The 14306-nt window shown below is 39.5% G+C and overlaps 1 protein-coding gene across 1 annotated transcript in view; it reads left to right on the top strand.

Annotated features, from left to right (window-relative positions):
- Positions 1 to 1438, top strand: part of PLA2R1 (phospholipase A2 receptor 1) — a 163467-nt gene extending 162029 nt beyond the window's left edge. Inside the window, exon 29 of the mRNA XM_007941852.1 lies at positions 1224 to 1438. Coding sequence (XP_007940043.1) covers positions 1224 to 1438 — 215 coding nt within the window. The remainder of the gene's footprint in view (positions 1 to 1223) is intronic.
- Positions 1439 to 14306: the final 12868 nt, after the last annotated feature.

The raw sequence follows: 14306 nt of genomic DNA, 5'->3' as shown, positions 1-14306 counted from the left end.
TCCAAGAACATATATGGGGTTGGCAGACAATCGTCCTATAAATTTATGTGAATGATCAGAATTCCCAGGTGTATAGTAGAGCTGACAAGGGGCAAAGTTGTGGTCACTGCTTAGTCACAGCCAGCTACCCAGAGGGACCGAGTAGTTGAACCTGCAGGCTTGGGACCATAGTCACAGGGGACATCAAGCTCAATTGGCATAACATACTATACAAAGCACTGTTCCACCTCCTACTTTGGCGAGTAGCCACTGGGATCTTAAAAGCTAGCAAGCTGCCATCTAGATGCAACGATGCTTCTCTCCTCGTCCAGAGCAAAGAAGAATGAAGAAAACCAAAATTCATGGAAACAATTAGTCCTAGTGACTGGTACACCATCTGATATGCAGCCTATACAACTATGAGACCAGAAGAACTAGATGGTGCCCGGCTACCACTGTCAACCACTTGGAAGGGGATCTATGTAGGAGATCCTTGCTAGAGAGGGAGAACAATGTGAAACAAAAATCAAAATCATTTGGAGAAAAAAAAAAAGTGGGGACCAGGTTTGCTGGTCCGATAGAGCCTGGTGGAACCCCTGAGACTATGTCCCCCAGCTGCCCTTCAGGTCTGGAATTGAACCCACACCAGTGGTTTCCAGCCAAACAAAAGACAGGCATATGAGTTGAACATTTACCTCAAGTAGATACACGCCTTGGAGAGAACAATCATGGGAGAAAGAAGAGCTGCTTATGCACAGGGAGACAGCCTGGGGGCAGGAGTGTATGGAGGGATGGTCACTGGGAAGAGGTAACTATGGGGAGGAAGTGGGAGGGGAGCTGTTGCATTGTGGTAAACTGTGGTCAGTGACATGAGACAAAGTATATGTGAACTGCTGTATGGAAAGTGAATTTGCTCTATGAATCTTCACACAAATCACAATTAAAAAAAAAGTAACTGTATGACAGTCAAAGAGTTCTGGTGGTACAGTGGACAAAGCATTCATCTGCTAACCAAAGGTCGGTGGTTCAAACCCACCAGCTACTCCACTGGAGAAAGATGAGGCAGTGTGCTTCTGTAAAGATTTACAGCCTTGGAAACCCAGTGGGGCAGTTCTACTTTGTCCTATAGGGTCACTATGAGTCAGAATCAACTCGATGGCAGTGGGTTTGGTTTGGTATATGACAATCACTATCTGTCTTATTTCATTATCATTGAAGTTTTCCTCTTTCTCATCTTCTTTCAGAACCAAGTCACAGCATTGTACCTCTTGCCGTAACACTGACACTGATAGTAATTCTGGCAATTTCCACACTTTCCTTCTGCATATACAAGCAGAATAGTGGTTTCTTCAGGAGGCTTGGAGAATTTAGAAATCCTTACTATCCTACAAGCAACTTTAGTACAATGCATTTAGAAGATATCCTCATTTCTGATCTTGAAAAGAATGATCAACAGTAGTGAAGTCAGAGAATTTTAAAGCTGCAAGAGGATACAGTAAAGAAGACTGTCAGGGGAATCTTCCCACATTGCTCTGTACAGACCAAATGCCATTATAGTGTGAATTGTGTCGCTAGTTTAATTATTCTTAAAGTTATTACTTTAAATGTGACCAAATTTTAAGTGGGTTTTGATATACTTATTTCCACAAACTGCAATCTCTTCTTAAAAAGGAAAGTACACAATGGTTATTATTCAGAAAGACAAGAACTAAAAAGAAACTCCCTGTTACAAAACTCTCAAAGCAATGTGAATAATAGTTTGGGTACTAATATGTTGCTACAGAAATTTGTTTGGAAAATGTTTAACTAATGTTGTAACTATTCAGACATTTACTTACATCCATACCATTGAAAGAGAAGAGAGAAAAAAAAAAGTAAACAAATTTTAAAGACCTACACTTGTATGTGAGAGGAAAAGGATACTATCCGAAGGTTTCTTTGTTGTTTTTACTTCATTCGTTTAATTCAATCATCATTAATTGCAGGGTTTGGAATATACTTATTTTTAAATTTAAAACTCTTAAGTTCTGGGCTCTAAATTAATATTTAGGATGATATTTATTTTTATTAGGTCTGATTTCTCAAGCTCAAGGAGAAGAAAAACTACTTTTCTTTAAATAGTAAAGATCTTGGTTAGCAGAACACTTTCATAAGCAACCTTTTGAGCTAATTAAAATGTGGCCTGAAATCTTCATATTGCCTTTTTCTCACTAATTTGTTTTTAAATGAGGTTATTTCTTTAAAACCTAAAATAATTTATACAAATTACAACCTAAGTTAAAATACAAGGTAGTTGAAAACAAAACTTTCTTTTTGATGAAATAAAAAATACCTTATATAAACACTTTATAATATTATTGATGCAATTTTAAATTCTTTCTGCCTGTTCAACAAAGCTAAATCATTACTGAGTGTTTCAATGATTTAGGTTTGATCTTTTAATATGTTGTAGATAAGCTTAAAAGAAGTTATTGAGATTTTAATACTGTTAAAATTCATGGTCTTTATTACAGACTAAAGTCTAGAAAATAATATATAATACTTCTGAAAACTAAAAGAGATAAAATGTAACTTGAATTTTAAGGAGGAAACTGAAGGTCTGAATTACAGTCTTATTAGAGCCAGAGGAGTAGAGTGATCTAGATACCTTTGCTATCTCATGAATTTCTTTTGGGTGCTCTATGTAGTAAACAAGGTCCCTAGATGGCACAAATGGTTTGCATTCAAGTACTAACTGAAAGGTTGGCAGTTCAAACACACCTAGAGGTGCCATGGAAGAAAAGCCTGGTGATCTGCCTTCATAAAGATTACAGCCAAGAAAATCCCATGGAGCTGAGTTCTACTCTGTAACACATGGGGTCACCATAAATTGTAATTGCCAGGACAGCAACAGGGTTTTCTATCATCAACTATGCTTTCTGGGAACAATCTCCTTTTTTGTGTTAGGCCAGTTAGTGTAGCTGGTAAAGCATGATTATAAGCATGACACTATTCTGTGTAAGGAGTCCCTGGATGATGCAGATGGTTGAAGCACTCAACTGTGAACCAAAAGGTTGGAGGTTCTAGTCCACCCAGAGGCACCTTGGAAGAAAGGCCTAGCAATCTACTTCTGAAAAGTCAGCCATTGAAAACCCTGGGGAGCACAGATCTACTGTCATATACATGATGTCAAAATCAACTCAAAGCAACAGGTTTGTTTTTTTATCCTGGATAAATTAAAAATTGCACATTTGATCTTTCTTCATTAATTTCTGATAGAAAAAAAAATGGTTTCACAATCAATGTTCAAAACTTTATGTTTAATGAGTGTCTATTAAAAGCCAGGGGCAATTAATTCTAGGAACTGGGGGTACTGGAGTGAGCACAGCAGTGAAGTCTCTGTTTCACAGCATTTATATCCTAGTAAGGGGAAACTAACAGTAAACCAGTGAGGAATTGCATAAGAAGAAAGTAGTAGGGGTTATGAAAATTAAGTAAGGACCGATGATAGAGGGAAACTGAGGAGTCTCATAGCCACCCTGAGAATATACATTTTAATTATTCAACAAACTGCCTCAAAACTGGAGGCCACCAGTCACAAGGGGGAGCTCCGGGAGAAGTATGAATGAAGTTCTAAGGAGAAAATCATCACCGTTAGAAATACAATTTGAAGAGCACGTCCTGAAAATAAAATCTTTGTGGCCTAAAACAGTTAAGACAGCTTCCAAAAATAGCTCATTGCTACTGCTGCATCATTTACACGCTGGGGCAATCTACTTCCATAAATTTTTTTATGTCTTCAGACTTCATTTTTTAAAAGATATTATAATAGGTGGCAGTTGTTTATTTATCATTCAAAGGAATAATTGGCTTAAACTAACCAGGTAGTATAAAAGCCCAATTTAACAATCTGTCAAGTGAAATTATAGTTCTGTTCTTTTCCATTGACTAGTAAAAACTGCTAATCAATTATCTTCCAGTCAAGGTATATTGAAGTGGACTAGTCACAAATAACAATCTGACAAAGTATTCCATTAGGAAAGTGGTTTTGCAGAAAGAAACTGTATTACATGTCAGTGTTTCTCACTTTGATATTTTTCTCACTTTGATATTTGCTATTGACCCACATCCCCAGGGACTGTTTTCATGGACAGGTCATGTGCTCCTTCTCATTTTTGAAATTTGAGAAAAAAGAAAGTACTGAAATATTCTTCTTTCTTTATATATGTACTTTTAAAAACTCTCTTCCACATCTGTTTTGCGTCTGAACTAGATTTCATAGCTACAACATGGAAAGAAAAAAACTCATACATCACTAATATGCCTACCCCCGCCCCCCCAAAAGAGTCAGTTATTTTCTATGGCTAATCTTATGGTCTTTATGAACCCTAGAAGTGAAAAATCTTGGATGTTCCAAGATATTTCGGCTCTGCTAGTTCCAGTAGTCTCCATTCAGTAAATGTTTCTCCTCTTAAAAGTTCTGCTCTTGAAATACCATTTGACCCAGCCATTCCATTACTAGGCATATATCCTAAAGAAGTGAGAGCCATGACAAGGACAGATATATGCACGCCCATGTTCATCACAGCACTATTTACAATAGCCTAAAGATGAAAACAACCTAGGTGTCCATCATCTAAGGAATGGATAACCAAATTATGGTACATACACACAATGGAATACTATGCAATGCTAAAGAATAATGTAGAATCTGCAAAACACTGCATAATGTGGATGAACTTGGAGGACATTATGCTGAGTGAAATAAGTCAATCACAAAAGGACAAATATTGTATTAGTCCGTTATTGTAAAAGTTAAGGAAAGGTTTATCTACAGAAGGAAATTTTCTTTGTTGGTTACCAGGGGTGGGAGGGGAGAGGAGGGAACGCTGTTAGATAGCTAGAGGTAAGTATTGATTTGGGTGAAGAGAAGGGCAATGTACCAAATGTGAGTGGCCAATATGGCAGCGTTGAGGATGAGAAAGACATAGAGAGGTACATGGGAGGTACAGACCACAAATATGAACCCTTTTGTACATATAGTACTGCGTTGTCAGTGAAGGCTAACATGGATAGATGGATGGACAGGCTGAATGATTAGGTATGTCTATGAAATGGGGAGTGGATCCAAGAACATATATAGGGTTGGCAATGAGCCTATGAGTTTATGTGAATGATCAGAATTCTCAGGTGTATAATAGAGCTGACAAGGGGCAAGGTTGTGGTCATGGCTTGGTCACAGCCAGCTACCCAGAGGGACCGAGTAGTTGAACCTGCGGGCTTGAGACCATAGTCACAGGGGACATTAAGCTCTATTGGTATAACATACTATACAAAACATTGTTCCACCTCCTACTTTGGCAAGTAGCAACTGGGATCTTAAAAGCTAGCAAGCTGCCATCTAGATGCAACAATGGGTCTCTCCTCATCCAGAGCAAAGAAGAATGAAGAAAACCAAAATTCAGGTAAACAATTAGTCTTAGCGACTGGTACACCATCCAAACTGCAGCCTATACGACTTTGAGACCAGAAGAACTAGATGGTGCATGGCTACCACTTGGAAGGGGATCTATGTAGGAGCTCCTTGATAGAGAGGGAGAACAATGTGGAACAAAACTCAAAATCATTTGGAGAAAAAAAAAAAAAAAAAAGGTGGGGACCAGGTTTGCTGGTCCGATAGAGCCTGGTGGAACCACTGACATGATGGCCCCTAGCTGCCCTTCAGGTCTGGAATTGACCCCACACCTGTGGTTTCCAGCCAACCAAAAGACAGGCATATGAGTTGAACATTTACTTCAAGTAGATGCACTCCTTGGAGAGAACAATCATGGGAGAAAGAAGGGCTGCTTATGCAGAGAGAGACAGCTCATGGGGCAGGAGTGTTTGGAGGGGTGGACACTGGGAAGAGGTAACTATGGGAAGGAAGTGGGAGGGGAGCTGTTGCATTGTGGTAAACTGTGATCAATGTCATGAGACAAAGTATATGTGAACCACTGTAAGGAAAGTGAATTTGCTCTGTAAACCTTCACCCAAATCACAATTAAGAAAAAAAAAAAAGAATTTTTTAAAAAATAAATAAATAAAGTTCTGCTCTTTCTCAAGGGTAGATGAAATGGTCGGTTTGGGAGTTTCCTTTCCCTCCTCAAAATGTCAGTTGGATGTATGAGAACTTGCGGTGTCCTGTGGTACAGGGAAAAGATGATAACTGGCCTCAAAACAGTCTTAGATTTGTGATTCTTGGTGTCAGCTGAGGTGGTTGTCTTACCCCACTCAAAGTCAGCTGGCATCTGCTGCTGAAGCATGTGGTTGGTGTAGCTTGTGGTCTGTTCCCTTTGACTGGGTCCCATCCTGCTCTCCCTGGCACAGCCTCATCCCAAGAGGACTGGCTGTGACTCCCATTCAGTTCCCTGCTGGGCACATTAGCTCTTGCCTTTGAGTCCTCTTCACTGTAGTTCTTGCCCTGTGAGACCACTGGCAAGTTCCCCAGCCAGCATGATCAGCACTATATTAGCCAAGGTAAGCAAACCGTTGTTGCAAACAATCCCAAAATCTCGGTGGCTTAACAGCCAACGTTTATTTCTCACCCACACCAACATGGGCTGGCAGGAGCCTATTACTCTATTCAGTCATTCACAGGTCCAAGCTTCTCCTATATAGTAGAGTCTCCATCTCCTAAAGCCTTGGAATCCTTCACTGGATCTCCTACCTTTGACTAACAAAGGAAGAGAGAGAGGAGGAGGATTTTTTAGGAGCCAGGTCTGAAGTGCACTTCATCACTCACACCCACATTCTGCTGGCTAGAACTTAATCATATGGCCATATTCTAATGCAAGGGTGGCTGGGAACTGTGGTCTCAGTTGTGCCTGAGAGGAAAAAGAAAAGGGTTTAGTGACCAACTAGCTAATCTCTGACACAGCTACTTTTCTAGTCCCAACACAAGACTTGCACAAATTTGTGCTACCTTCCATTACTCAAGGAGGTTGAGGGTGATTTTGAAATGGTAAACTTTCTTAGGCAGGACTCTGTAGGGGAGCAAAACCAGTGACACACACATGAGGAGAGAGATAAAGAGAAAATTTATTTTAACTAAATGGCTCAGGCAACATTTGTGGAGGCTGGAAAGTCCCAAATTCATGGGTAAGGCACCAGGCTGGAGGCTTCTGACTCACACGCTTGCAGGGACTGACAAATCCAAGACTGCCAGGTCAAATGGCAGGTTGCTGGCTCACATCCCAAGGACCAGAGGTCAGAGGATGATGAGTCAGATACAGGATCGAGAGAGAGCAAGCTTAGCTAAAACTATCTGTCTATCTATCTATCTATCTGTCATCTATCTATCTATCATCTATCTAGGGTGCAGGACACATCCCCAAGGAAACTGATTGGCTGCTTACATCAGATCAAAAAATGGAGAATTATATTACATTATGCTCTGGTCGTGTAGTGCCTATGGCATTTGACTGCTAACCAGAAGGCTGGCATTTCAAACCCACCAGCCACTCCTCGGAAGGAAGACTGGGCAATCTACTTCCGTAGAGGTACCGCCTCAGGAACCCAAGGAGGGGTTGCTATGAGTTGGATTCGACTCGACGGCAGTGTTTTTTTGAGTTATAAAATAGCAATCTGTCCAATGTCTGCCAAACCACTGAGAATCTTAGCCTACCCAAGTTGACACATAACAGTAACTCAAGACCTCATTTTGATTATTTATTAGCTTCCATGGACTATTGGAATGCATTTTCTATGTCAATGGTCCTCAAACTGGTGACATGTATCCTGAGGGTGCATAAAACTTTCCAGAGGATACAGAGACATGGATATTTTTAAGGAACACATTTGAAAAGTCTTAACAAAGTCTTTTAGGTATTGTTGTTAGTTGCCTTTAAGTTGCTTGTAGAGTAGAACTTCAAAGGCTTTTCAAGGCTGTGACCTTGAAGAAGCAGATCACAAGGCCAGTCTTCTGAAGCACCTCTGGGGGTGTTTGAATTGCTAAACTTTTGGTTAGTAGTCAAGGACTTAACTGTGCCACCCAGGGACTCTTTTTAGGTATATTTCTAAGATGAGAAACTGAATCACTGTAATGACTAGATAACAAATCCTTTTGCAAGTTGAGGGTTTTCAATTCTTTGTTTTAAGCAAAACTAAAGGATTAGCATAAGTTGTCAGTTGATAGATGATGAAAGATGTTGACACATAAAAAAGAAAGAATTCAAATAATGGAGTGATATTGTTATAACCAGGAGCTCTGGTAGCATAGTGCCTAAGGCACTTGACTGCTAACCAGAAGGCTGGCAGTTCAAACCCACCAGCCGCTCCTCGGAAGGAAGGTTGGGCAATCCTACTTCCGTAGTGATACTGCCTCGGAAACCCAAGGAGGGGTCGCTATGAGTCGGGCCGACTCAACGGCAAATAACAACAACAACATTGTTATAACCAAGTCCTATGTTCCCATTTACTCATTTATAGGAACAAAGTTGCTATATTGTCAGGACGGTTAAGGTATGCTGTGGAAACATACAACTACTGATATCTCAGACTCAGACTCACTGCCAGAAAGGTGAATCTTATTCATAATGATCCTGCCTTGGGTTTCTGAGCCAGTATCACTGCGGAAGTATATTGCCCAATCTTCCTTCCAAGGAGTGGCTGGTGGGTTTGAAGAACCAGCCTCCTGGTTAGCAGTCAAATGCCGTAGGCAAAGTAATTAAAAACATAGAAGTTAATATCTTGATCATGGAAAGCCTACTAATGGGCCCAGTATCTCTCCAGGGCATCACACTTCCAACCAGTGACTCGGGGATCTAAGCCGTTTCCACCTTATACCTACCTTCAGTACATGAGGCTACCAGTGCTGCTGTGGCAAAAGAATAGAGAACTCTCAAGTTCCTGAGACTGAAAGCAACATGACACTTCCATGTACAAATCTCATCAACCAGAATAGCCATTTTGACAATAGTGATTACTACGTGGTTGTAATCTGTCTTCCGGCACTCCTCAAAATGATGATTTGAGCAAGAAGTTTGCAGACTACTGACTATTTTTATTTAGAGAATAAAAACTTAAATGGGAAGTCTACATACTTTGACATGTCTTAGCAAGCACTATTATATATACAAGCAGCACTTAGTTAAAAATAAGCCATTCTGGTCAGTGAATGCTTTCTGGGAGCCTGCTGTGACCTAGGCTCTGAGGTGGGAAATATGAATAGAGTCTCACCTCTGCCCATATGAACTCAATCACAATGGGAGTTGTTGTCGTTAGGTGCCATCGAGTCATCTCTGACTCATAGCCACCGTATGCACAGCAGAACGAAACACTGCCCGGTCCTGTGCCAGCCTCACAATCCCTGCTGTACCTGAGCTCACTGTTGCAGCCACTGTGTCTATCCATCTCCTTGAGGGCCTTCCCCTTTGTCGACCCTCCACTTTACCAATCATGATATCCTTTTCCAGGGAATGGTTCCTCTGACAACATAACCAAAATAGGTGAGATGAAGTCTGGCCATTCTCGCTTCCAAGGAGCATTCCGGCTGCACTTCTTCCAGGACAAATTTGTTAGTCTTTTTAGCAGACCATGGTACTCTTAGCATTCTTCTCCAACACCACAACTCAAAAGCATCAATTGTTCTTTGGTCTTCCTTATTCATTGTCCAGCTCTCATATGCATAAGAGACGATTGAACATACCATAGCTTGGGTTAGGCACAACTTAGTCTTCAAGGAAACATCTTTGCTCTTCAGCACTTGAAGAGGTCTTTTGCAGCAGATTTGCCCAATGCAATACGTCTTTTTCTGTCTTGACTGCTGCTTCCATTGGTGTTGATTGTAGAGCCAAGTAATTTAAAATCCATGACAACTTCAATCTTTTCTCCATCCACTGTGAAGCTGTTTTAGTGGACCAGTTGTGAGGATTTTTGTTTTCTTTATATTGAGATGTAATCCATACTGTCTTTAATCTTCATCAGTGAGTGCTTCAAGTCATCCTTACTTTCAGCAAGCAAAGTTGTTACATCTATGTATCATGGGTTGTTAATGAGTCTTCCTCCAATCCTGATGCCATGTTCTTCTTCATATAATCCAGCTTCTCAAATTATATGCTCAGCATACAAGTTGAATAAATATGGTCAAAGGATACAACCTTGACACACTCCCTTCTTGATTTTGAACCTTGCAGTACCCCCTTGTTGTGTTCAAACGACAGCTTCCTGATCTATATATGGGTTCCTCATGAGTACAATCAAGTGATCTGGAATTCCCATTCTTCTCAATGTTATCCATAATTTGTTATGATCCCCACAACTGAATGCTTTTGCACAGTCAATAAAACACAAGTAAACATCTTTCTGGTACTCTTTGCTTTCGGCTAAGATCCATCTGACGTTAGAACTGATATCCCTCATTCCATATTCTCTTCTGAATCCAGGTTGCATTTCTGGAAGCTCTTGTCAATATACTGCTGCAACTGTTTTGAATTATCTTCAGTACGGTGGACTGCTAAAAGGACTAACAAATCTGTCCCAGAAGAAGTGCAGCTGGAATGCTCCTTGGAAGAATAACCAGACTTTGTCTCACCTACTTTGGTCATACTGTCAGAAGGGATCATTCCCTGGAGAAGGATGTCATGCTTGGTAAAGTGGAGGGTCAACGAAGAAGGGGAAGGCCCTCAACAAGATGGATAGACACAGTGGCTGCGACAATGTGCTCAGGCATAGCAGGGACGGTGAGACTGGCACAAGACTGGGCAACGTTTCTTTCTGTTGTACATAAGATCGCTATGAGTCAGAGATGACTTGATGGCACATAACAAGAAACAACAAGATTTTACTTGCATATGATATTAATGATATTGTTCAATAATTTCCACATTCTGTGGGATCACCTTTCTTTGGAGTGGGTACAAATATGAATCTCTTCCAGTCAGTTGGCCAGGTAGCTGTCTTCCAAATCTCTTGGCATAGCCCTGGCATACCTGAGTGAGTGCCTCCAGCAGGGCATCCATTTGTTGAAACATCTCAGTGGGTATTCCTTCAATTTCTGAAGCCTTGTTCTTTGCCAATCTTTCAGTGGAGCTTTGACTTCTTCCTTCAATACCATTGGTTCTTGATTATATGCCATTTCCTGAAATGGATGAACATCAACCAATTCTTTTGGTACAGTGACTCTGTGTATTCCTTCCATCTTCTTTTGATGCTTCCTCCATCATTCAATATTTTGCCCACAGAATCTTTCAATATTGCAACTTGAGGTTTAAATCCTCAGTTCTTTCAGCTTGAGAAATGCTGAGCGTGTTCTTCCCTTTTGGTTTTCTAACTCCAGATCTTTGCACATTTCATTATAGTCATTGGCTTTGTCTGCTCAAGCTGCTCTTTGAAATTTTCTGTTCAACTCTTTTATCTTTGTCATTTCTTTCACTTGCTTTAGCTACTGTCTGCTCAAGGGCAAGTTTCAGAGTCTCTTCTGACATCCATTTTGGTCTTTTCTTCCTTTCTTGTCTTTTTAATGACCTTTTGCTTTCTTCATGGATGATGTTCTTGATGTCATCCCACAATTCCTCTGGTTTTCGGTCATTGGTGTTCCATGCATTAAATCTATTCTTTAAATGGTCTCTAAATTCAGAAGAGATATTATCAAGGTCATATTTTGGCTCTCATGGACATATTTTAATTGTCTTCAACTTCAACTTGAATGTGTATGTGAGCAGTTGATGGTCTGTTTCACAATAAGCTCCTGGCCTATAGAGGCACTATCAGAATCCACTTGAAGGTACACAACAACACACACCTATTTTAGAAAAATTGACTTAGTTAATAAAATTAGCACTGATAGCTCCAACAGTTAAATGCTCAGCCGCTAGCCAAAAGGTTAGCAGTTTGAACCCACACAGTGGTTCTGAAAAGATAACAGCCAAGAAAACCTTATGGAACTGTTCTGTTCTGTCACACATGGGGTTTACTACAAGTCGGGATCTACTTGAGGGTACCTAAAACAACAACAAAGCCTAATGCACCTTTGGTATCTTGGGTTATTCTAAGAATTTATTGTATTCAGAATTTTATCCTCCATGTTTTTTGTTTGTTTTTAATATTTATGGTGTTTTAGATGAAAGTTTGCATAGCAAATTAGGTTCCCATTTAACGAGTTTTATACAAATTGTTCTATGACATTAGTTACAGTTTTCACAATGTGTTAGCATTATCATTATTTCCATTTTGTTTGTTCCATTTCCAATTATCTAGCTTCCCTTCCTCTCCTTGCCTGCTTATCTTTGCTTTTGGGCAAATGTTGACTGTTCAGTCTCATATAAAAGTTTGTTTAAGGGAACATGTTACTCACGTGTGATTTTGTTTATTTTATAAGCTAATCTGTTAATTGGCTGAAAGGTGACTTCTAGGAGTAACTTCAGTTCCATGTTCAAACTTGGTATCTTAGGGTGATAGTCTTGAAGTTTCCTGTAGTCTCCATGGGTCTAGCAAGTCTGGCCTTTTTTTAGGAATTTTATTATATTTAATGTTTACAACTCAATGTAAAATAGCTGAAAAATCAGATTTGTTAATTCTTTGTGTTAAAGTGCAATAATAGCTTACGCAGTTTTAAAAATTGAACTATAATATACCAACTTAGAGACTACTGTTTATATTTTAGGGATATTTGTAAATATGTCATACTATATGCTTCATTTTAGATTCAATACCACTATTGTTACATTTTACAAAGTTTTTTTAAAAAAGAAAAATCAACAAATAATGTTCCTAAATGTGAAATGTTGGGTAAAAAAAGAAATCTGCATGTGCTTACAATGCCTAATGAAGAATCCTAATTATGGAAGAAAATCTATAACTAAAACCACAAAATCTGTCCTGTGTATACTGGTGACCTTCTTTACTTACAGTTAATTAATACAAATGGTTGCTTCTTGCAGAGCACTTTGCTGTAATTTAGAAGAAATTAAGGGGAAAAAAATGCAAGTGCTATTTTCTTCACACCATGAAGTGTGCATGATGGACCAAAGTTAATCCATTTAAAATATTATCATCCTTTTTTTTTTTCTGCCTTAATCCATGATCTATACTATTTTCAGTTTGTTTCCTATGCTTCTACTTAATAATGGAAATGATTTTTTAAATAGCATAAAATTCCTTTTCTGTGTCTCCCATTCTCTTATTTACATTAGATTCAAGTAATGGATATTTTCTAATAAATATATTTTGAATTTAATATGGCAAATTATTAAAAGACCATTTTTATGGTTCTGCCCCACCCCTCAACCTGGAGATTGTGACTTTATTATTGTTTTCATAGTGTGGTTTGTAAAATAGTTTGAGTTCCTTAAGTCCCAACCCATGAGGTCATGTCCACTGGAAACTTTAGTTTTTATCCTCTTAGAAGGCAGAGCTTCATAGAAACTAGAAACTCCAATTCATAATGTAGGAATCAGCAGAGCTCTTGACCCCTGTAGATTTTGACTGGGGCAAAGGGGAGATCCAGAACTAGAAGACAGAACAGAAAAAAATTCATGGAGAAGAGTAGGGAGGCACCAGGACTTAACTGGAAGTGTTGTTACCTCAGTGTGTCTCGAAGGTCTTTGGAGTTCATGATTCAAAATGCCATTCTTTGGAGGTTAAGGAGAAACTTATTCAAGACTGAACATACCTGAATAAATGTAGTGTTTAATAAAGTTGTAGGTACTTGTAGGCCTTAAGCAAAAAATTGATCAGACAAAAATTGAAAAACAGTAACCATTTAGTTTTACGCCAGAGACATCTATAGAGGCAAAGGAAAACCAGCCTCACCTCATACTAACAGAGGGCGCATCCGAATGCAGCAGTGCCTCCTGGTGGCAGGGAAGCTTAGTTAAAGTGATGCAGCAGAAGCTCCCTGGAGTTGATACTGTAACTTACACTTCCCAAGGGGAGCTTAGGGACAAAACATATGTATTGAGCAAGAGGGTCTACTTGTTTACATACTACTTTGGAAGACTATGTGTAATTGTGTATTATAAGTAAATTTAATGTTACATTTTAATAATAAACCATATTTGTTTTTAAATGCTGTTTTATGGATGTTGTTGTTGTTGTTGTTGTTATGTGCCGTCGAGTCGGCCCCGACTCATAGCGACCCCTCCTTGGGTTTCCGAGGCAGTATCACTACGGAAGTAGGATTGCCCAACCTTCCTTCCGAGGAGTGGCCAGTGGGTTTGAACCGCCAGCCTTCTGGTTAGCAGTCAAGTGCTTTAGCCACTATGCTACCAGAGCTCCTGTTTTATGGATAGAAACCATTATAATGATCACATTGTTATTATTATTCATACTGCATTTGAAGCACTCTTATCTGACTCAATTGGGACATCTAA

Source organism: Orycteropus afer, unplaced genomic scaffold, assembly GCF_000298275.1.
Source record: "Orycteropus afer afer isolate SDZICR_OR568_19922 unplaced genomic scaffold, OryAfe1.0 scaffold00084, whole genome shotgun sequence".
In the NCBI taxonomy this organism is placed as follows: domain Eukaryota; kingdom Metazoa; phylum Chordata; class Mammalia; order Tubulidentata; family Orycteropodidae; genus Orycteropus; species Orycteropus afer.
This window is presented reverse-complemented; position numbering and strand designations above follow the sequence as displayed.